The 23,836-nt window shown below is 36.2% G+C and overlaps 1 protein-coding gene across 1 annotated transcript in view; it reads left to right on the top strand.

Moving 5' to 3' along the window:
- The window catches only part of LOC132119445 (MAP kinase-activated protein kinase 2-like), a 28,463-nt gene extending 5,135 nt beyond the window's left edge, over window positions 1-23,328 (top strand). The window contains exons 2-10 of the mRNA XM_059529407.1: window positions 16,515-16,654; window positions 21,144-21,208; window positions 21,323-21,402; window positions 21,499-21,625; window positions 21,727-21,802; window positions 22,075-22,199; window positions 22,334-22,419; window positions 22,769-22,849; window positions 22,976-23,328. Of these exons, the coding sequence (XP_059385390.1) occupies window positions 16,515-16,654; window positions 21,144-21,208; window positions 21,323-21,402; window positions 21,499-21,625; window positions 21,727-21,802; window positions 22,075-22,199; window positions 22,334-22,419; window positions 22,769-22,849; window positions 22,976-23,125 (930 nt within the window). The 3' untranslated portion in view covers window positions 23,126-23,328. The remainder of the gene's footprint in view (window positions 1-16,514; window positions 16,655-21,143; window positions 21,209-21,322; window positions 21,403-21,498; window positions 21,626-21,726; window positions 21,803-22,074; window positions 22,200-22,333; window positions 22,420-22,768; window positions 22,850-22,975) is intronic.
- The last annotated feature ends 508 nt before the right edge of the window (window positions 23,329-23,836 follow it).

Genomic DNA, 23,836 nt, shown 5'->3' with positions numbered 1-23,836 from the left:
TACAGTAGTCACCCATCACACTGTTTAAAAGTGACATTTTGAAATGTAAAAAATTGTATCTCGCATGTCCCACAGACATTTTAAACTCTTTTTATTTTGGTATTTAAAAGAGAGTTTTTTCCTCTGGGAGCCATCAGTCCAGTCTAATGAATATGAAATTGGCTTATAAGACTTTGTGTGTGGCTCTTCCTCTATTTCCATGGAAGTTATTGACCACAGCCACTAAGGAGTTTCCCATCTCACAAATTGAATTTGCCAAATGGTGATTTGGTGATTTACATCCAAATGTCATCAGATAACAGGGAAATTACGTCAGCAAAGTGTCAAATTTAGTGGCAGTTTTTAGATCACAATTATGAGATGTGGGAATAAAATGGGTCAGTGTAGTAAGCTCTAATGTCTCAACACACATCTACACAGTCAACTAGAGGAAGTGGGGACAGGATGTTTAGCGGACTTGTAGAAATGAAACTTCTAACTGTCATATGCAGTCTTTTACATGCAAGAATACCTGGTGGTGAAAGTTTGTAGTGTGAAGAGATTGGCACTTTGTCTTTTAGCACAAATAATGGCATTTTATTACAATTTTACTCCGCTACTGGTGTCTTCCTTATTAGCAGGTTCTGAAATTGCTCCGTATTCCCTTTCATACCTCATTGTTAAGGACATGAGCCATTTCTTGCTGTATATTATTTGGTTAAAGTCTGCATGAAATTAGGAAATGCTATTATTGATCTTATTGTGAATTTATTATCCATGCATATGTTCTTATTTTCTTTTCAGTTCAGGCCAATTATTATTCATTACCCAATTATATTTTAACAAAAAATTATTTGTTACTTGATATATTAATATAAAATAAGATTTACATATTAATATATTTGAAACTGTGCAATGTGCTAATAATCCTATCCAAAAGGTGTGATATTTGAATTCTCTATTGATCAAACTTCACAGAATAAAGTTCACAACCCTCTACAGAGAACCTGGCAATTGAATCGCCATTGGCTAGTACATTTTTTTTTTTTGTTTACTCGCCAGACTATATCATGCATGTTTAAATATCTGAAACTACACTCTTAACATCAGTCATTTAAGCATTATGAGTATTATTTAATAATAGAACTTTAGTAATTAGAAATAAACTTGATAACCATGTTAGAATGCATATTAGTCATTTTAACTGAAGATTTTAACTGGACGGGTGGTGGTGCTTATTTGGTCATTCTAGTGTTTCTGTAAAAAAAAAAATACTGATAATTTAATATGGTTTCTACTAAAAAGAACTAGAAAACGCATTGATTAATAAGTGTTAATGAGCGGCTGGATTCACGAATATTAATCCGTTTATTTGCATTAGCTCGAACTGATTTGCTGAAATCAAAACAGGGACTATAATAGGTGAGCGCCAGCCAATGAGTTGCCGTTTGCACATTAGCTCCGCCCACTACCGGAAAACCCGATGGTTCTTTAAAAGCAGAAGAATTCCAAAGGAATGCCTTAATTCCTCTCTCTTTTGCCTTTCATGACAACTGTGAGGGGGGTGAATCTTTTTTTATAACTCATCTGTTTAAATTATATTAAGCCTTAAAGTTGGCACTTGAGTGACTGGTGGATTGCCGCTGTGATCCTCGCTGTCAGTCTAGGTGGGCGTGGCTTCAGCAACCATCTCCTTTTTGCCCATATTTCGATTATCTGGGGAGTGATGTGCGGTGATGCGCTGCCAAGATGGCAACGTCACCTACGCCCACTTTTGGCTTCAAAAACGCTCTTCGGAAACCAATGGGTGATGTCACAGACACTGCATCCATGTTTTTATACGGTCTATGGTTGTGAGCACAGATCGCTTGATGGCGAGTGAAGCTCTGAAGCACTGCTAGAGTGTTCGGTGAGTGAAAATGTATGTGCTAAACTTTTTTTCTTAGCCTCCAACTTACACATTGGCGAGTAAAATCTGAGAATTTATTAGCCATTGGCTAATATTAGACCCCATTTAGACGCCCAGAGTGAAGATTAAGTCACATATGCGAGTGATTTACTCACAGTGTAGAGGGTTGGTTCACTAAACTAAATGCACATTGGATGATGAAACTTTCCCTCGTGTGCTTGTTTTTCCGGCTCTTTGTGTTTGCATATGTACGAATGGAAGCACTCTGATGTAACTGACAGCTTTGTGTCAGTGTACAACCCAAATAATCTTTTTATAGTCAGGTTGATTGCTCAGACTGAAAAGCCTTCATGTAAACATCTCAAGTGATTCGACTGAGCTTAATCTGAATAAAACTGAACTGTACTTGCTGTAGCTCCAGTGACATTGTTGTGGTGACTAGAAAACATGTAATGCACATGTGAAGTCAGATTGCAACCTTTAGGGTTCAAATAACTTTCAGAATCTGAAATCAGATTGGATCGATTCTGATTGGCGAAAATTAGTGCATGTAAACATACTGAATAAAAATGTTCGGTTTGGTGGTAACAAATAAAGGTATTGGTCTGGCATAAGTTGAAGTTTTGCATTCAGATACTAGGGCTGGGTATCGATTCAGATGTTCCAGATCGATTCGATTTCGATTCACAAGCTCTCAAATCAATTCGATTCTCGATTCGATTTTCTATTAGAGCTGCAATCGGGCCTTAAAAGTTAAGCCCGGCAGGACCCGAGCCCGACAAGTACATTTTGATTGACAGCTTTTTAAAAGCACGAACCCATTTACAAGCCGACATTATTCAAATGTATGCACGAATAGCTCTTTTGCCTTTTGTCAGGAATGAGTCATTTATACATGTTTTAACATAATTTATACATGACTAAGGTAATAGGCCACTTGGAAGTTTAAACAAAAAAATAAAATAAAATAACTCCTCTGTAACATCGTAATATCTCAGCACTCTATAAATAGCATAGGCTCATTTAGCATATAAATAGGCCAACGCACCAAAACGTAATCGTCAGAGGCAAGCCTCTGTTTCAACTACTCAGCATACATTTTTGCATGTTTCTCGCGCTAATCGAAATACATTACATGACCGCTCATTTACCGCACAAGCCCGAGCCCGGTGTAAAATGATATAAATGAAGCCGAATCGAAATGAAGTCCGATCTTGTCCCTTCGGGTTCAGGCAAAGATCTTAAGATCTATTTTTTATACTCGATTCTCGATTCAAGTCAATGAATATAGATTTAATACAAATACTATATGTATAAAAAAGAACAGTGAACAGTCCACAACACTATCGTCGTCGTCTTGCTTACGAAATCTAAAATGCTTCCATACCTCTGACTTTTTATCTGAGGGTGGCATCAACGTCGACAAAGCACCTGAAACCCTTTAAGCCAGTGGTTCTCAACCTTTTTTTTTTTCCAGAACCGCACGCACATTACGTCACCAATACAAACCAACCTGATTTATAATATTATAGCCTAAATATTATCATATCTAATCGATGAGAATAAAATATAAATAATTCTACTACACTTGACTCTGTCGGGAGCTGAAAAATTTTGTGAAATTCGGCTCGATGTAGTAACAGCACAATGAATTTGCGATTGTAAAGCCTGTGTTATACTTTCCGCATGAGCAATCCGGACGCAGACACGGTCAGCGCAGACGCAGATTTCTTCAATTTATACTTCCGAAAGCGCACGCTGATGGTCCGTTCTGCAACAAACATGTGAACAAATAATTGCCCAGAATCATTGCACATCGCTGCCTTTATATTCTTTATTGACGGATTGCACAGGTTCGATTGGCAATGAGCTTCGTCACACTGCCTGCACGGGAGCATGACTGGACGCGCGACATTGCAGAAAATATGCGTTCACAAATGTAGCCTGTTGATCCAAATATGGAAAGCACTTTCGAATTTAATAATATTAGATTCTCTCCAGAGATGTTTTGCCACATTTTTTCAATTAAGGATGATTGCTGCGTAGTATATGGTGTTTCTATTTGCTTGAACTTCAAGTGAATGGCAAAAGTTTTGTGTGTGTGTTCAGCATATGTTGGGCCGCATTTGAATTCGTGACGGGCCGCGGGTTGAGAACCACTGCTTTAAGAACTGAATGAATGAATGACGGGTTCGTTGGTAACATCGCACAAGGCACATAAGAGGGTGACATCTAGTGGAGAAGATTTGTAATTCGTTCAATAAATATGGAAAAAAATCGATTCATGGCCTTTGAGAATCGATTTTGAATCGACCACATTTTAAAAAAACGATTAATCGAAAAATCGATTTTTTTACTCAGCCCTATCAGATACAGTTGTCACTCTGTTGGTGCGTTCACACCAGATGAGAATAGAGCATCTGGCGCGAGTGATTTCAATGTTAAGTCACTGACAGAGCTGTCTTTAATAAGATTAAGACACTTTGACACAAGCATGTTTACTCTTACATGTGGATGGCCAGTCATCAAAATGAGCAATAGTCTGTCATCACACGCATGCACATTCCCTAAACAAATATTAGGAACAAAAAGTGGTTAATATTAAAGAAAGATAGTAAGTAGCTTACACTCTGTTGTCTTTTCAGTCCCTAAACAGAAGCAGGTGGAAGATGCTGGCTCTCCACCTCCAGCCCTCCTTTCTCATCCTCTAGAAACCCCTCACCCCGCTCTTTTGTGTTCTTGTGGAGGGGCTCTTTTGTACTGGACCTCAGGAAGGTGAATGGGCCACATCTGCTATTCTCCCACTGAGTGGGTTAAAGCAGAACACTGATAACAGATGGGCATGATTTCCTGCAGATTTGCGGGTATTAAAGGAGCAGGACTAAAGGGTGAAATTAAAGGAGAAAAACAATACTTAGAAATTTTTAAGGCTAACTCAACATTTTGGCTCATTTTAAGTGAACATGTATCTTTACTAGTGTAAATACTATACTTATCTGTACACAGATATGTTGGTTAAGATGTGAAATCTTGACCAATTTATTGCAACTGAAGGTTCCTCTGATGTGTGTATTGGCACAATAAGGTTGCTTTACTATAATATTGTATTATAGTGCCGGGTAACAAATCTTAGTACTCAAGGGGCCGATGTTTGGTGGAATGTTAAGAATGCAGCACTTGCATATTCATGTTATTTATTGAGCGTTTATATACTTGCTATTTTTTTTTTTGGCCTGTAATCAGCAATTAAATGACTAGTTCATCTGTTATTGAAAACATAATTTACTCACCTTCTTGTTGTTTCAAACTTTTTTTTTTTCTAAGGTGAAACACAAAAGATGTTTCTAAGAAATTTTTAACTGTTCCGGTTAATAGGGTCTAAAGTTACATTGGAGACAAAAAAAAGAGACCTTGAAAATATATTATGTTTCTTGCTGAAGAAGGTAAATAAATAGGTTTAAAATAGGGCTTGGTTTTGAAACAAATTTCACAATTTGATTCGATTCTCATTTACAAGCTTTCGATTCGATACCAATTTGATTATTTTGGAGATATATCAGGTACTGTGCCTGCCAAATTTTCTCAAGGAAAAAAAACAAATGCTGTTAGATATACATTGAGTTATTTGGTACTACATTACTATAATAGGGTTTGGTGAGATATATATATATATATTAGCAGTAATCGCGTAACCAGATTTACTGATTAGATGAGTATGATCATATCGTTAGATATCGCCCAGCCCTATACTATAATATTGAAGGTTAAAATTAACTGCTTTGTAAGCTATAGCATAAAACTGTTAAAATTAGACAATTAAGTTTTTAAAATAATAAAGTTACAATTACATAGTTTCTTTTTCAGTTCATTTTTTATGTAAAATTTAAATGATTGCTGTCATAAAAACCTGTATGGATTTATTAAAACAAATTAAACATAAGAACAGTAAAAAGGTAAATGTGACGTTACGGGACGTTGTTTACAAGACTTTATATTGATGTATTTGTGCGGATGAAACACTGATTGAGCGATTACATGAGACAGGATATGGATTGTAAAGTTGTACTCTTTTAACTTCCATTCGGATGTTTAGTAATGTCGATTTTGTGCTGAAACTTATTACATTAAACGTATTAATGTGGAGGAGATGATAAGTTTGGGATTCAAGAATCGATAAAGTTCCGTAAAAAAGAGAATCGATTAATATCGAGATATCAATATTTTGTTTACCCAGCCCTAATTTTGAGAGAGCTATCCCTCTACATGCACTTTAAAAGTTTGATTTCAATTGGTCTGAAATTAATTGAATCTCTTTAAGATGCACTTTAACCACTTTAGTCTCACTGACTAAGACAAAGGCAACATATTTAACTCTATTTGAACTTTTGAGAGACCGATGAATACTGTAGTATGACTATGCAAAAAAAAAAAACAGCTGCTTCTCCATTATGACTGTGCTTGTAAACCTACTTAGTAAGTCTACAGTGAATTGCAGGTGTTCGGGTGAATCATAAAACTTGAATGGCTTTGTAAGCAAAAGCAGTTTTTTTAATTTATTTTTTTAGGACCTTTGATTGCTGTTATAAAAATACAATGAGGATTACTTTGTGTGTTTTTCCTAAAAAGTGTGCCAGTATTCCACTGTGGGTGTAATATTTTTCTTAGCAGGTTGTAATTAGTTGTCAGGACATTAGCAGAATATCAAGGGTGCTTTGAGGCTTGCCAGTGAAACTGGAGCACACTTAGCCCCACCACGTTCCATTGGAGAAAAGCAACACCCTCCCCTCTCACACGACATCACACGTGACACAACCCCATCTTTCATATCCCCTGCACATGCAAAACATAGCTCGTGCCACTTGCCATATGTCCCTTCCTCCTGGTCACTCACAGTGATAAGTGCCAGATTTGTTAATGACATTTAATATCTTAGTCACTATAGTCTAATATAGATGTTCCAGTTGCATTCAGGCAGGACAGGTGGCTGCCCTTCAAATCTCTGTTCCTGTGACGCAAGCTACATGCACCTAGTGCACCTTCAGATCCTTTATGACGCAGTTTCATTCAGAGTTCCCTTATTACACAGTTACAGCATGCACACTCTTTAACTTTACTCAAGATGACCATGCAATCCAAATTTCTGGTGTAACAAATACGTAACGAACACACACACACATGAAAACAATTAAACCTCAAAAACAGGACTGACAACCGTATTCTGCTGCTGTGTGAACGTAGTCTGTGTCTGCTTTACAAATCTCCTTGCGCTCTAAAATGCATGGCATTTGAAAGAAATCAAACCTTGTGTTTTGTTTCAGTAGGATGTGTTTTAGGCTTTTCTTCTTGGTCTTCACAAAAAGCAGGCATTAGTCCAATGACGTCAATAATTGGTCTGTGTTGGCTTGGCAACACTTTCCGTTTGTCAGCTCGACATATACTTACGTGTTGCTTGAACAATGAGATGTCTCACTTTACCAGACTGAGCTCAATACAATACACTGTGTGTTTTCACACACCTGGCAAAGTTTCTTGTCATCTTGTTCTTCCTGCATAATGTTGGTATGGATTATGTCTGGGAAATAGTACATTGTCTTTAGTTACTTAAAAACCACTGGATCTTTACTGATCTCTGTCAGGGACAGTTTTTCAGACGGGAGCCATATAGTCTCTTCCCCTCACCCCTCCTTACAAGTTATATCAAGTAAAAAGAGAAAATAAAAATCTGTTTATAAACAGGTCACTTTTACAGGATCATATGTTGCATCAAGAGAATGATCTGATGTCCATAGCTAGTTATGTCTGTATTTACTTAACTATTTATTGATGTGCATTACTGGTCAAAAGTTTAAAATCATTTAAAATGTAAGTTTCTTGTGCTCACCAAGGCTGCAGTTATTTGTTTAAAAATATGGTAAAAAAGTAATTTTAGTGAAATTACAATTTTAAAAGAACACTTCTATTTTAATACATTTTTATATTTAATTTATTTCTATGGTAATGCCTATGGTAAATTAAGCTCTTTTTTTTTTTTTTTTTTTTTTTTAAAGACATTTCTACTTTAAATGTGCCACACATGTTGTTAGCATGACGTAAATGTTAAACAAATGACTTATTAATGTTAAATATCTTGGCATAAAAATGCATGAACTACAACTACATCTTCTACAAATTTCTTACACACATTATATGTTCAGAAATAATACAAGCAATATACCTAAAAAATCTAAAGTCAATGTAATTCAAAATTACTAAAGGTATAACACCAGTATGTAAACATGGACGGGCTTGACTGTTGCAGTCACATCTATTGTAGTGTCTCATAAATTATATATATTTTCACAGCAAACATATTTGCTGTGGTTTGGAATAGAAGAATACTAGTAATTGGAAAACAATTATACAATTACCTTAAACCTTCCTGCTTGCTTGAGTGATTTTTTTAAATGATGGAAGAGGTCATTTTTTGCCTTTTAACTTCATTATGTGGTCTTATAAAATGTGTTTTTAATATAAAATGTGGTTTCAAATATTGTAGAAAGACACTGCTTAGATTTCATGTCATTACATTTTTTACATCAGATCAGTCACTGAGTGGAACTAGACCTTGGCATATTTGAGTAGTCTTTAATATTTTAAAATGGGTCAAATGACATTGCTAAAAAACATTATATTTCGTATTTGGTGTAATGCAATGTGTTTATGCAGTTTAAGGTTCTAAAAACAAATTTCCACATACTGTACATTATTTTTGTTCCTCTATGCCCCGCTTTTCTGAAACACAGATTTTTACAAAGATTATCATTCTGAAAAGCGAGGTGTACGCTCATTGGCCAGCTATCAAGAGCGTTGTGATTGGCCAAATTGCTCAAGCGTGTGATGGAAAGTTATGCCACTTACCATACTGTGGTGATGTGTGACCCAGCGTGATAAGACAACTATAAAATCCATTATAAATGAGGCATTTGTTGCATCCAGTGGGGACATAACTGATTATAATGACTTGTACTGTCTTTTTACTCGTTGCGTTGTGTATCATGCTGTGTAAACATAAAACCATGTCTAGTGCTACTCTACACTGCTCAAAACTTGAATCATCAGTGGCAAATACTTTAAATATGAAACCTTACTTACAGATTGTGAGTCAGAACTGCCAGAATGTCCTTAGGAACTGCCTCACTTCATAGAAACGGACACCGGCATTGTTGGCTTCTCTCACAGGAAACCGTCCCCATTTTCCGCAAAATGTGCTGTGCACATCTGAATATTTGGTTTGAGCTGTTCTGGAACAGTGTTGTAAATACAACTTAACCACTGATTTCTAGTTGTGTCCTTGAGGCCAAAGTAGTTTCGCTTTCACAATGAAACACAGCGTCTCCTTAACATGATGGCGGCAACAGTAAGAATAAAACACCTTTCTCTGTGTGAACATTAGGCGTAATGCCAATCTTCCAACATTGTTGGTAGATTGGTAGACGTGTGGGTGGCGGCGATAGAATGAGCCGTTCTAGGTAGGAATGGTTGTCTCTTAACTTTCATAAAGAGTATCTTTTTGGATTTGAGACTGTATAGACTTTATAGATCTTCTTTATGCACCAAGAGCTTGTAACACTCCAAAGAGAAAGGAAAAATTTTAAAATGCATCATATGCCCCCATAAGTGAGGTTATCCCATCTGTCATTTAAAATGTAATCAAATGTCAAAACATTTAAACAACTCTATTATGGTATTTAAAATAACAGTAAGTCAAGTAGAAGTGGAGACAAGTAGGTCCATCACGTTCTAGGCTATTGAATATGAACAGAAAAAAAAAACTTGTTCTACTGGGCAATAGTGAAATGCCATCTTGAAATGAAATATTACAGCTATCAGTCTGTGCTTGAGATCTAGAGAGCTTTGGTGAGAGAAGGCTTTGTGACTGCTATTGTCTGTTGTGCAGTGTGTGGGTGACATCAGATGTGAGATTGACATGGTACATATATTTATTTTGGTTTTAATTTATATTTATGATAACCAGTCGTCTCACATCAGATGAGAAGGTCTGAGTCACACCTGTGTATACATGGTTGGTTTCTAGCAAATGAAGGTTCCTGGTTAAGCTTTGCCAAATAAACTGTTTAGCCCCTGTAGGCTGGTGTGATGATATGTGGTTTCACAGGCGTGATGTGGGCAGTGTGCAAAGAGAGGAATCCTGACACCTCTAAGCCAGATATCTGGACAAGCAAGAATGTCTGCTGTCTAAAGTGATCCCCCATCCTTCCCCGAAGGGAATTCTTTCCACTACTTGTCATACAATAACTGTATGCTGCAGTACAACATGCCTTAAATGTGTTTTCATGAAGGAATAAATTTAAAAAATCCCAAATCTGTGTTATGTTTGACAATTTTAAGCTTTTTTGTCAATGTCATGTATCCCCATGTTCATTTTCTTTGTGCTTTCCATTCAGACTCTTTGAATAAAAAAAATAAGAGGATCTAAGTCTCTGTGTGCTTTACAATTACACAATTTTTTTTGTCTTTGATCATGATTCTCCCACGATTCTGAACTAAACAAACCAATGTGTGACAAAATAATATTGCTGCAGTCAGTTTAAGGGTTACATTTTAATGAATTATGAAACATTTTAATATACACTAACAGTCCAAAAGTAAGTAACATTAAGATTTTTAATGTTTTTTTAAATAATTATCTTCTGCTCACTAAGCTTACATTTGATCCAAAATACAGCAAAAGTAGTAATATTGTGAAATATTCTTACAATTTAAAATAACTGCTTTTTATTGCAATATATTTTAAAGCACAAATTTATTTCTGTAATCAAAGCTGAATTTTTGGCATCATTACTCCAGTCTTCAGAGTCATATGATCCTTCAAAAATCATTCTGATATGCTGATTAGGGCTGTCACTTTTAGTTCGAAAATCGATTGCACAATCGATCGGACCAACCAAAAAAAGTTTCGAAAATGAAAATAGGGAATCGATTTTAACCAAATATGTACACTATTTTAAAATATTTAAACAATTAAAAAATATACATGTAACAAAACTCACAAACAAGCAGAAAAAGAAAATAAAGAATTCTGAAAGTGCAGTATGCGTTGCGAAAGCTAGACAGAAAATACCAGCAATTTTAAGCGCCTATAAGACCCAGTGATGTCGAAAGCGACCTCTTATGCTACGTTCACACCAAACGCAAATAGAGCGGCTGGTGCGAATGATTTCAAAGTTAAGTCAATGTTTTTTTAGCAAGGATCCTTTTAAATTCATCAAAAGTGACGATAGAAACATTTATTACAAATTATTTCTATTTCACATAAATGCTGTTCTTCTGAAATTTCTACCAAAGAAACCTGTTTAAGTTTTAAACTGATAAAAAAAAAAGTTTTTTTTTTAACAGCAAATCAGAATATTAGAATGATTTCTGAAGGATCTTGTGACACTGAAGACTGGAGTAATGATGAAAATTCACCTTTGCATCACAGGAATACATTTCATTTTAAAATACATTCAAATAGAAGGCAATTATTTTAAATTGTAAATGAAAAATTTCAAAATGTTACTGTTTTATTTTTTGCTGTACTTTAGATCAAATAAATGCAGGCTTGGTGAGCAGAATAGACTTTTTTTTTTTTTTTTAATTTAACCTTTTACGGTTCAAAATCTTGTTTGAACCAGTGATTCAATGACTCGCTCATAAACCTGCTTCACTTGTTTGCACTTCAATTGCATTTTTTTGATCGATTTTCTTGAATGAATAATTTATTCATTGAAATAATTTGTCACTTTTCGCCACCTACTGGTGAAGCGATGCAATTGACAAACGTTTATTTACTTTCAAATTGGTTCGCTATCATTGATGTCTATGCTTATATCTGAACTATACATTTTCTCCCCAGTGTTTCTGTGATAATATAAATGACTGTAAGACAGAAATAATACTGTGTAGATGAAAAGACAGTTTGTGAAGATGTTTCTTAACCAAACATGGTAACTGCTCTGTGTCAGCGGCAGTGCGAATGCAGATTTGAATGATCCGGTTAGACTTTGTCAAAGGTTTAACAAACTTGGGGAATCGTGCGTGGGTGTCTGAATCGAGATTGTGATCTTTTAACCATTAATCCTGCAGCTCTAGTACAAAGCAATGTTGCATTAAAATTCTTTAGATGATCATCTTCAGAAATCAGCAGAATCTCACAAATAGTAGGCTAGAATATGATCAGTTTTATCATGATTGTCTGATCGTTGTGCAATGAATTTTATGTAAATCCCCACCCAGTTCCTTCCCTTATATACACTTGTCACTCGTAATCTCATACTAGGAATTGACACAAGCACTCCAAAATGACATTCATTATTGACCATCAAACCACATTAACGGTGACCCGACTTGACTGCATTACAGTCCACTACACTGGAGCCGTCTCAAACTAAAGAAGAATTTATAATGGATATGATTGGTTTCAAATACCATGGTTTAATTCTGTTCTCTTGTCTGGCTTGGACACACTGGCTCCCTTGAAAAAACAATCGGTACCTTTTGTACGCTCCGCTCCTTGGTACAATGATGATCTGCGTGCTATGAAGGTTATGTGTCGTAAAATGGATTGCGCATAATCAGGTTTGACTGTTCATCGCTAGGCCAGGAAAGACAGCTTACTTAAATATATGACTGAAATTTTGTCAGCTAGATCTGTTTATTTTTCTCAGATAATTGTCAGCAATGAGAGAAACCCTAAATATTTGTTTTACTTAATCAACAAGCTGCTTAAAAATCGCAGCATCTCTAATTTTCCTGCTTTAACTCACCTTTGTAAGATGTTTTTGGAGTTTTTTTGTAGCACCAAAATATATAATATACTAGGGATGTAATGGTACGCAAAAATCACGGTTCGGTACATACCTCGGTTTTAAAGTCACGGTTTGGTTCATTTTCGGTACAGTAAGGGAAAGAAATGCAAACATTAAACTGCAGGTTGTTTATTACTATACACTTTTTTTTTTTTTTTAAATACTTTTTAATAAAATATATATAAAATAAAAATAGAATAAGAAATAAAATACTGCTGCAAAGTTCTCCACTAAATAAAATACTCCTTCTCAAACCAATATCATATAATAAAATATAATGAAAAATTTAAATAAATAACTATGATTACAGAGCAGCATTACCAATCCCAGCTTGTAGGCCTGCTTCACCAGAACAGTGCCTGACGCGGCGCTGGCGCGCTGCTGCTGTAGGTGACAGGGAGACCGCCGACAGACCAGGCTCTTGTCTTCATGACAACAATATCTATACTTCATGTTGCGCATAAATATAAAGCCTACTGATAAAGGAAACAGTCAACAGTATTGACGGCAAAATAGACTGTTTGACAGGTGCAATATTTGAAAATCGATAATTATTAATTTATTTTTTAAATTACATTTATATCTGAATTTATGTCAATAGACATTCAAACATCAGAGTGTCATGAATTAATATGTATTTGTGTACAAAATGACATATAAACATTTTCCTATTCTATTTTGCCTGGAAACGCTTCCTTGCGTGTCGCGTGAAAAATAGGCATCGGTTCTATTTCTAGCATGCACGCGTTTTCCGAGATGCGCGTCTCACACAGGCAGTCTGCAAGCTCTAACCTGTTAACATGGGAGCCGAATTAAAAACGGACACGCCACGCAGCTGAGACGCTTGCGCCACGCATCCAGTGTGTCGCCGGCCTTAGAATCATCTGCAGGGCGGGATTTGCGCTAAACGCGGAGACTTCTGCCAGTTAATATGTTCGTTTGGAAACACGAAAATGTACTTATGTTCCGCCTACAAAATATTGCATTCCATCATTTGGTACACACGTGCACCGTACCGAAAGCCCTGTACCGAAACGGTCCGGTACGAATACACGTACCGTTACATCCCTATAATATACGTAACCACGTTATTGCTAATACTTCTGCCTCTTTCTTAAATATTTCTTAATTTTCTGGTATTTCTATCTCCAACTTTGCTATTCATTTAAAAATTCTCAGTCTTAAGTCCTTGAATAATTTGGCTCCTCAATATTTGTGCAAGCTTTTAACCCCCTACACCCTTACACATGCTCTACACTCTTCTGAAGCTGGTCTTTTAACTGTTCAAACAATTTGGCTAAAAACCATGGCTGATCGGGCTTTCTCTTCTTTGGCTCCTAAATTGTGGAATTCCCTACCCTCTGAGATTAGGAATGCAGAATCCCTTAGTGTTTAAAATCGTCCCTTAAAACTTACATTTATTTTAGGGTAGCTTTTATGTGATTTTTATGTGCTTTGTCTTATATTGGCTTTGTATTGTTTGGTTCATCTTTATTGCCTGTACTGTTGTGTGTATCTTTTAACTTCATATTTTTTATATGTAAAGTGATTTGAGATGCTACTTTTAAAGGTGCTATATAAAAGTTTATTATTATTATTATTAAGATTACATTGTACAGTTTAGTCCAAGTTATGTAAAGAAATGCATGGTGTTAATATGATGTCAGCAAAAACTTGATGTGTTACCTGTAGGGGGAGGCAAAACTCTACAAATCTGGTTAGTGGAAGTTAAATAATAGACAAAAAAATTTTTAACTGCCACTAACCAGATTTGTATTAGACAATATTTTTTAACTGCCACTAACCAGATTTGTAGAGTTTAGTAGTTGTGTATAGAGAGTTTACACTATATATATATATATATATATATATATATATATATATATATATATATATATATATATATATATGTGTGTATATATATATGTGTGTATATGTATATGTATGTATGTGTATATATATATGTATATATGTATATGTATGTATCTATGTATGTGTGTGTGTGTATATACAGTCGTGGCCAAAAGTTTTGAGAATTACATAAATATTGGAAATTGGAAAAGTTGCTGCGTAAGTTTTTATAATAGAAATTTGCATATACTCCAGAATGTTATGAAGAGTAATCAGATGAATTGCATAGTCCTTCTTTGCCATGAAAATTAACTTAATCCCAAAAAAACCTTTCCACTGCATTTCATTGCTGTCATTAAAGGACCTGCTGAGATCATTTCAGTAGTCGTCTTGTTAACTCAGATGAGAATGTTGACGAGCACAAGGCTGGAGATCATTATGTCAGGCTGATTGGGTTAGAATGGCAGACTTGACATGTTAAAAGGAGGGTGATGCTTGAAATCATTGTTCTTCCATTGTTAACCATGGTGACCTGCAAAGAAACGCGTGCAGCCATCATTGCGTTGCATTAAAATGGCTTCAAAGGCAAGGATATTGTGGCTACTAAGATTGCACCTAAATCAACAATTTAGGATCATCAAGAACTTCAAGGAAAGAGGTTCAATTATTGTAAAGAAGGCTTCAGGGCGTCCAAGAAAGTCCAGCAAGTGCCAGGATCGTCCCCTAAAGAGGATTCAGCTGCGGGATCGGAGTGCCACCAGTGCAGAGCTTGCTCAGGAATGGCAGCAGGAAGGTGTGAGTGCATCTGCACGCACAGTGAGGTGAAGACTTTTGGAAGATGGCCTGGTGTCAAGAAGGGCAGCAAAGAAGCCACTTCTCTCCAAAAAAAACATCAGGGACAGATTGATCTTCTGCAGAAAGTATAGTGAATGGACTGCTGAGGACTTGGGCAAAGTCATATTCTCCGATGAAGCCCCTTTCCGATTGTTTGGGGCATCTGGAAAAAGGCTTGTCCGGAGAAGAAAAGGTGAGCGCTACCATCAGTCCTGTGTCATGCCAACAGTAAAGCATCCTGACACCATTCATGTGTGGGGTTGCTTCTCATCCAAGGGAGTGGGCTCACTCACAATTCTGCCCAAAAACACAGCCATGAATAAAGAATGGTACCACCCACCAACAGCAACTTCTTCCAACAATCCAACAACAGTTTGGTAAAGAACAATGCATTTTCCAGCACGATGGAGCACCGTGCCATAAGGCAAAAGTGATAACTAAGTGGCTCGGGGACCAGAATGTTGAAATTTTGGGTCCATGGCCTGGAAACTCCCCAGATCTTAACCCATTGAGAACTTGTGGTCAATCCTCAAGAGGCGGGTGGACAAACAAAAACCCACTAATTCTGACAAACTCCAAGAAGTGATTATGAAAGAATGGGTTGCTATCAGTAAGGATTTGGCCCAGAAGTTGATTGAGAGCATGCACAGTCGAATTGCAGACGTCCTGAAAAAGAAGGGCCAACACTGACTCTTTGCATAAATGTCACGTAATTGTCGATAAAAGCCTTTGAAATGTATGAAGTGCTTGTAATTATATTTCAGTACATCACAGAAACAACTGAAACAAAGATCTAAAAGCAGTTTAGCAGCAAACTTTTTAGAAACTAATATTTATGTAATCCTCAAAACTTTTGGCCACGACTGTATACATATGTATATGTGTATATATATATGTATATATCTGTGTGAAAAGCACAAATAACACAAATTTGAGGACAAAGTGCAAGAATTATAAATTTTTACATGTCTATATCATTATATTGTTTTGTTCTTTTTTTTATTAATAAACATGTCACAAATGTCAGTTGTGAATGATTTGAACATAATTGCTTTTGCAACTAAATAACTTGGTCTCCTTTACATCTTTTTAAGATGCTTCATGACTGTCCCAAAGCTAGGCGAGAAGTAGAGCTACACTGGCGGGCCTCCTCGTGTACCCACATCGTCAGGATTATTGACGTCTATGAGAATTTGTACCAAAACAGGAAGTGCCTTCTTATTGTAATGGAGTGGTGAGTCATCAACTTCAACATATTTTGCTTCTTCAGTATAGAGATCAAAATCTATATTTCACTTCCTTTTTGGACAACTTTCCATTCATAGGCAATTTATAATTCTGTGAATATGGATGTTCCATTCATAAACCGTTAACCTAGAGCAACCCTAGATTAGTTTTTTTAGTTTTATGGTAAATGCTCATCAGGCATCTTTATTTACTGGATCATCCCAATTTGCTATTAAACCTGCAATATTTGCTGTTGTGGCCTTTATTCTTAACCATCTGGGCTGTAAAACTGCCAGATTAATAAAATCATCAGGAAAGTTAAAGGAGCTTGACTTAAAGAGTGTTTTTATATAAAAGTAGAGTCATTATTATGGGAACAGAAGTCAATTTTATTTCATTTGTAACATTTGGGCAATTACAGTTTGAGTTTATACATTTCATGAGCAAAATAATGACTTCAAATTTGCATTGCACCCACTGTTTGTGTCCTGAATTGCATTGTCATAAAAGCCTTGATTCATTTAGTTACTCTTTTTACACAGCCCCTTAACTCATTATGTTAATTAAGTAATGTTTTGCCGAGGTTTCAGTGCCTCATCTGTGTAAATAGTTTACCAGCAGGTGTTTGGAGGTTACTTACGGTAAACACTCATACACCTATGTGCCCCTTTCATGTTTGAGATGATGCAGAAGTCCCTTGTCTAATGACGTATCTCCTTATGTGGTGACCTCTCCTTCATATGGACTATATTTGCAGATATACTATAGTTGCATAACCAGGTGCTGTTGTTTCCCACACTTGTAACATTTATGCTAGCAGGTACCATCCTTCTCTGCTTACCACCATTGTGCGCTCCTTAGCAAAGCAGTTAAACCCAGGTTGCTTTACTGGGACTGTCCCTGCTATAATCAAAATGCAAGTCACATGGATCCGAGTTCTCGTATAATGACGCAAAATAATAATGTTTTGGTTAAGTTTGCAATAGACTAACTACTGATATGATTATTTAAAAGATTTCAGGGAAGAGGGAATGGCATTGCTGTGAAAGTGTTTTAGTATAGGCTTTTACATATTCTTCGTCAACATTTATCAATCCATTTATTTATTAGATCTATCAGTCAGTTCAGAGTTAACTGAAACATTCATTCACAAAAACTTGCTAACTTAAATACAGCTTTGTTTTTGAAATTTAAACTTGAGGCGTTATTAAAATATCTTAATTCTATATTGCCTTGGTGAAATCTCCAACAGGTGAATTGTTTGATCTACCATTTGTACTGAGGTAATGTGATTGCCGTTAAATGCAGTAAAAATCTTTTTTTTTTTTTCAGCAAAAATTATATTATGAATTCTAACAAAATAATTGATGATACATTTTCTCATCGTGAAATAAAATTACTCATTTACTCGTAAGACTTGTATAAGAATTAGTATAAGACATAGGATTTTGGTCATATGGCCCACCCCTAATTTGAATATTCATTATATATATCTCCCCCAGACTGTGCACTAAATACATAATATTTTCAAAGAGTATTATTTAGGATTGCTTTCTAAGTCAATTTGTGACACCAACTTGTCTAGTTTCAACATGATTTGGCTATCTGAAATGCATGCTTTCACTGAAAACATCAAAGAGATGTGCTTTTGACATTTCCACTCGAGTGTTTGATCTTGAACTCACACATCTGTTGTATCAGATATGATGATGTGAGGATCAGAAATCACACCTCCTATGTTCCATTTCTTTGATTTGATCATTCACATGGTGTCACACATGTGCTGACTTGCACATTTTCTTTAACGCCTGTTTTGTAGGAAGTCAAAAACTTTGTCACCACTGTTGTTTACCAGCAGATGTGAGCTTGTGTGAATTTGTAGTGTGAGGATTCTTAGAGTTTAGAATGTAAGTGTTTATATATATATATATATATATATATATATATAGAGAGAGAGAGAGAGAGAGAGAGAGAGAGAGAGAGAGAGAGAGAGAGAGAGAGAGAGAGAGAGAGAGAGAGAGCGAGAGAGAGAGAGAGAGATAGATATAGATGTGTAATATGTATGTATATTTGTATTGTCAGTCCACCAGATAATGCTTACATGTAAACTCACTGCCAATTCAACAATTTAAAGACCCTGACTGACTATAAATGTGATGACGACTACTGATAGTTTTGTGCTATAAGAGGTTACCGATTTTTTGGAATGGAACCCATTGTTATGGAAGGTTGATTTATATGAATAGTGTGGAGGTTGGTCACACCAACAAAGTGTATTGCAGTTTGCAAAGTGTATTCCTCTAAATGTACCAAATAAAAGTGAGGAGGTCACTCTGTTTCTATCTCTGTGACCTCGCCTTCCAGTACATTTCCTCATTTCTGCACAATAAAATCTTTGTGCATTCCAAACTTCTTTAATATTCCTTTTTGAAATTAATTTTGACCATTTTGACTCTTTGCATATCACAGATGCTCTTTGTTTGATAGGTGCAAAAATAAATCAGTAAATACTAGGGGTGTAATGGTACTCCCAGACTTAAATTTAATTACCATTTATTTTTAAATAGTGGATCAACACTCAACTTAAAAAAAAATGTATTCTAACATGTAAATTGCACATAATGCAGTTTTTAAATTAACTTATAAATAATAAAATTTCTAGGCTATTTGTTAAAATTATGCACTTACACACATAATGCAATTACACACTGGCTGTCATAGCATGTTTCATAGCAATCAGAATTAACAAATTAATTTAAACATACATTAATTGAAACTAACTGGTTTAGTCAAATATAATTAGTAGAGCTGAGAATTTCTAATCTTTTGTTCAGCGATCTGTCATGCCACATCAAAGACTATCAAAACGGCATTTATTATTTGAATTTCCTGAAAAAACAAAAACAAAAAAAACTGTATTGATCGGTACATATGTGTTCTGAACCGAAAGACCCATACTGAAACGGTTCGGTAAGAATACGTGTACCCTTACACCCCTAATACATATCTTTTCTTCTACTTTACGGCCCATTGTTTCTTATTAAGAGCATCATTTCATAATTTTTATGTAAGAGGCTCATAGGAAAGTGTAGTGTTTCTTTAAAAACCGTTGATTCTTTCTCTGTTTGCAAGACGGAAATGAGCGTGTGAGGAGCTTCCAGACATGAGTGATAGTGTGGTATCAGTGGCTCTTGGGGTATCATCAACCTCTTATAGAATTCTATAACTGCTGGTAGTCATAATGCAAATAATAAAATATGCTGGTTGAAGGTATATCATAGACTTCAAAGATCATGAATAGATTACAAGAAATCAGGCCAGAGACATCCAGCTACTCAGCACGCAGGAAACCAAATCTACAGGTCATCAGAACTGAGTGTGTTGCAGGTGATGGAAATGGAAAATGCCAACACTGATGTTCAGCTTCAAATATGGCTTTACTAAGAAAAACGACACACAGAAATTATGGAACATCCCAACCCTTTCAGTGTTGCTTTGGTGTTTTGTACCATAAATCACATGCTTTTGACATTTCAACGCATAAGCTTAACACTTTTTTTGGCAAATTCAGCTATATAGATATATATTGAGTGTCGGATAGGTGTCGGATAGTGTCTGGCGTTTAGTGAGACTGAAAGCAGTAAAACGTGATGTGGTTGTTCATAGCCCCATCTCACAGTGAGTTAGGATTTTTCAGTCAAACGCTTAGTGTTTTTCTATTTCTGTCAGGCATTTGATTTCACCTGAAACTAACTGCATTTCTAGGTGAGCTGTAGAAATGAAACTCACCCTGCGCACTGTGGCCCATAGTGGAGATGTGAGAACAGCATGATTCTTCACATTTACATATATGTACATGGTTATCAGCAGTTTGCACCCCCTTTCACAAATTATCATGCCTTATCACTACAATTCCGGATGTGCTAGCAGCACAATAAGTCCAATTATAATCACCCAGTCTTCCTCTTTTTTTGATGAGAGACAGACAGACAGAAGCCCACTGACCCAGTTTCTCGCAACTGGCAAGTTTTCAAGAAATGGAGCTCACCCGACCTAGCAGTGGTTTGCATATAATCGGAAATGATAACCACAATGATGACATGGGGACAACGGTGAAAGGTCCCCCCTTCGTGTGTGTGTGTGTGTTTTTTTTTTAGTCATTTTATTTGTGAGTTTTAGCACGTATACATCTGCCACGCAGAAATCATTTGAACTCTCAATGCTTTTAGAGGAAACATTGCCATAGCTAACTGTAGCCATTTCTATTTCAAATCCATTGTTGTACATTCAGTCAAAGGTGATGGTTAATAATAAAAGTAAAAGGCCTTTTATAGTAAATGTGTCTTGCACTTTTCATATAAATGTCTTAGTTATTAGATAAGTTTAATATCTTTAATTATTTTGTTTACAATTTTATTTTCTCCACTAATTTGATGTTACTTTTATATATCTTGTGATATGTCAGCTGATTTTTGCTTTATGCATTTGTTTTGAAGCATGGATGGTGGAGAGCTGTTCAGTCGGATTCAGGACAGAGGGGACCAGGCATTTACTGAGAGAGGTACTGGCATTGTCTACTCTCTTTTCAGTGTATATACATACAGTTAAGAATGTCAAAATAATAAATAGGCCCCTTTGCCACAATATTTTAATTGTATTCTTGTTGTCTTTTCAGAGGCTTCTGATATCATGAAGAGTATTGGAGGGGCCATTGAGCATTTACATGCAATAAACATCGCACACCGAGACGTCAAGGTAATAATCTTATGATGACCAGTATCGACAAAATTAATAAATGATTTTGCCATCATGGTTTTCATAACTGAATATGACTGAAAATTCACTTTGCAGCCAGAAAACCTCTTATATACCTCTAAAAGGCCCAATGCCCTTCTCAAACTGACAGACTTTGGCTTTGCAAAAGAGACAACCTCACACAACTCGCTGGCCACCCCTTGCTATACTCCTTATTATGTTGGTAAGAATTTCAGAATTATCAGTGTGCAGATGTGTGCAGTGTGCAGATCCCACTCATAAAACATTTCATTTGTAAGTATTTTCATCTTTTTCATGTTATAGCCCCAGAGGTTCTTGGTCCAGAAAAGTATGACAAGTCCTGTGACATGTGGTCTTTGGGTGTCATCATGTATATTCTGTAAGTGAATCTGTCTCGTATGTTGTGCATACACCATTTTTCTCTGTCTAGGCCTCTATTTAAATGGGTTTTGTCACTCTTGACCTTGTAAAGTGTGTCTGATATATAGTGTTAATTTACCAAAACTTGACTAAAACTTAATAGGATAGTGTTGACTAAATATGATAAAAACTAACAAGGACATTTAACACGACCCTAAGACTAAAATTTAAAATAGCTGACAAAATGAACTCTACTGATATACTGCAACTCTCACTTTATTCAACTTCCAGGCTCTGTGGTTACCCGCCTTTCTATTCCAACCACGGATTGGCTATATCCCCTGGTATGAAGAAACGAATCCGCATGGGACAGTACGAGTTTCCGAATCCTGAATGGTCTGAAGTTTCAGAGGAAGGTATTTGTCAAGTTCCTGTTTTGTAAAAGCAACTTGAGAAATCATTCTTAGAATGCTGTTATCTCCAAGTCATTTGTTGCATGTTTCTAAGAATGATTATAGATTTGAGTGACTCACTTTTCCTATTTTTGAAGCCAAGCACCTCATCAGAACATTGCTGAAAACTGAGCCGACACAAAGGATGACCATTACAGAGTTTATGAACAACCCCTGGATCAATGTGAGTGATTATTCTAGATCAATGTCTAATGGTAAGTCGTGGCCTAGTGGTTAGAGAGTTTGACTCCTAACCCTAGGGTTGTGGGTTCGAATCTCGGGCCAGCAATACCATGACTTAGGTGCCCTTGAGCAAGGCATCAAACCCCCAACTGCTCCCCATGCGCCGCAGCATTAATGGCTGCCCACTGCTCCGGGTGTGTGTTCACTGCTGTGTGTGTGTGTGCACTTTGCAGAGCACGAATTCTGAGTATGGGTCACCATACTTGGCTGAATGTCACGTCACTTTCATGTGTTTCCTTTGTGCATTATATTTGACTTACTATGTTATATGGTTATTTACATGGCTATAGCAATCAATGGAGGTACCACAGACGCCGCTACATACTAGCCGTGTGCTGAAAGAGGAGAAAGACACATGGGAGGATGTCAAGGTGAGGCCTCCCACAAAAAAAAAAGTCTTCTCAGAAAATATCTGGCATGTTTTGTCTTTTTGCAGTCACTGCACCTCAGATCCATATCTTCATTCTGTTTAATGCTGTTATGTCTGTGTTTCACAGGAAGAAATGACTAGTGCCTTGGCAACAATGAGAGTCGACTATGAGCAAATCAAAATCAAGAGGATCGAAGACTCCTCCAATCCACTGCTGATGAAGAGGAGAAAGAAAGCTATCAATATGGCTCCTGAAAACGAGACACCCTCTTGCTAAGGACACATTCACTCTGTAGCAAACACACATTTTACATTAAGTTTGATTTAAGGAAGCAATATCGCAACAAAGAAGTTAAAACAAGAGGTTTTTATTGTTTTATATTTGCATCTGAAACATCTGTAACCAATACATCACTTCGCTACCAAAAGAAAGGGGCTGTACAATTATGGTACAAGACAATACATTTTGCATTAATTTTTTTTCTTCCTTTTCTTTTTTTTAATCGAATGTCGTTGGTACATGAGTTAGGTCATGAGTTAAACCCATTTAACTCTGTTTAATGATGTTCAATTCTGAGTTATAAGTTGCCCTGTATTAGAATTTAGTTTCCTTCTGCTCATATTCTGAGAAGCCTATGCATAGTGCTAGCTTTGCTGTTTTTTCTTCATTATATTTGTCATTTATGGCTGCACTTGAATGCTTTTTTGCAGTAAAAGGCAGTACTGGTCTCCAGATGAAAATGTATTTTTAAAATGACTTTGAATGTAGACGCACACTGTTCTTTACTGTGAAAATGTCTGTCAGTATTGTTCAGGGTTCTGTCAAGTAAAGCACAAAATCTTTTTTGAGCTTTAGATCCAAAAAGACTTATGTTGATTTTCAGATTGAGAGGGATACAGCATTTTGCCCTTATTTCATTGGTTTTGATCAGGCTTACCATGGAAAGCCAGTCCAACACATTGTTCTAGCCCCCTGCTTGCTCAATGA

The sequence above is a fragment of the Carassius carassius genome, chromosome 38 (genome assembly GCF_963082965.1).
Source record: "Carassius carassius chromosome 38, fCarCar2.1, whole genome shotgun sequence".
Taxonomy (NCBI): Eukaryota; Metazoa; Chordata; class Actinopteri; order Cypriniformes; family Cyprinidae; genus Carassius; species Carassius carassius.
This window is presented reverse-complemented; position numbering and strand designations above follow the sequence as displayed.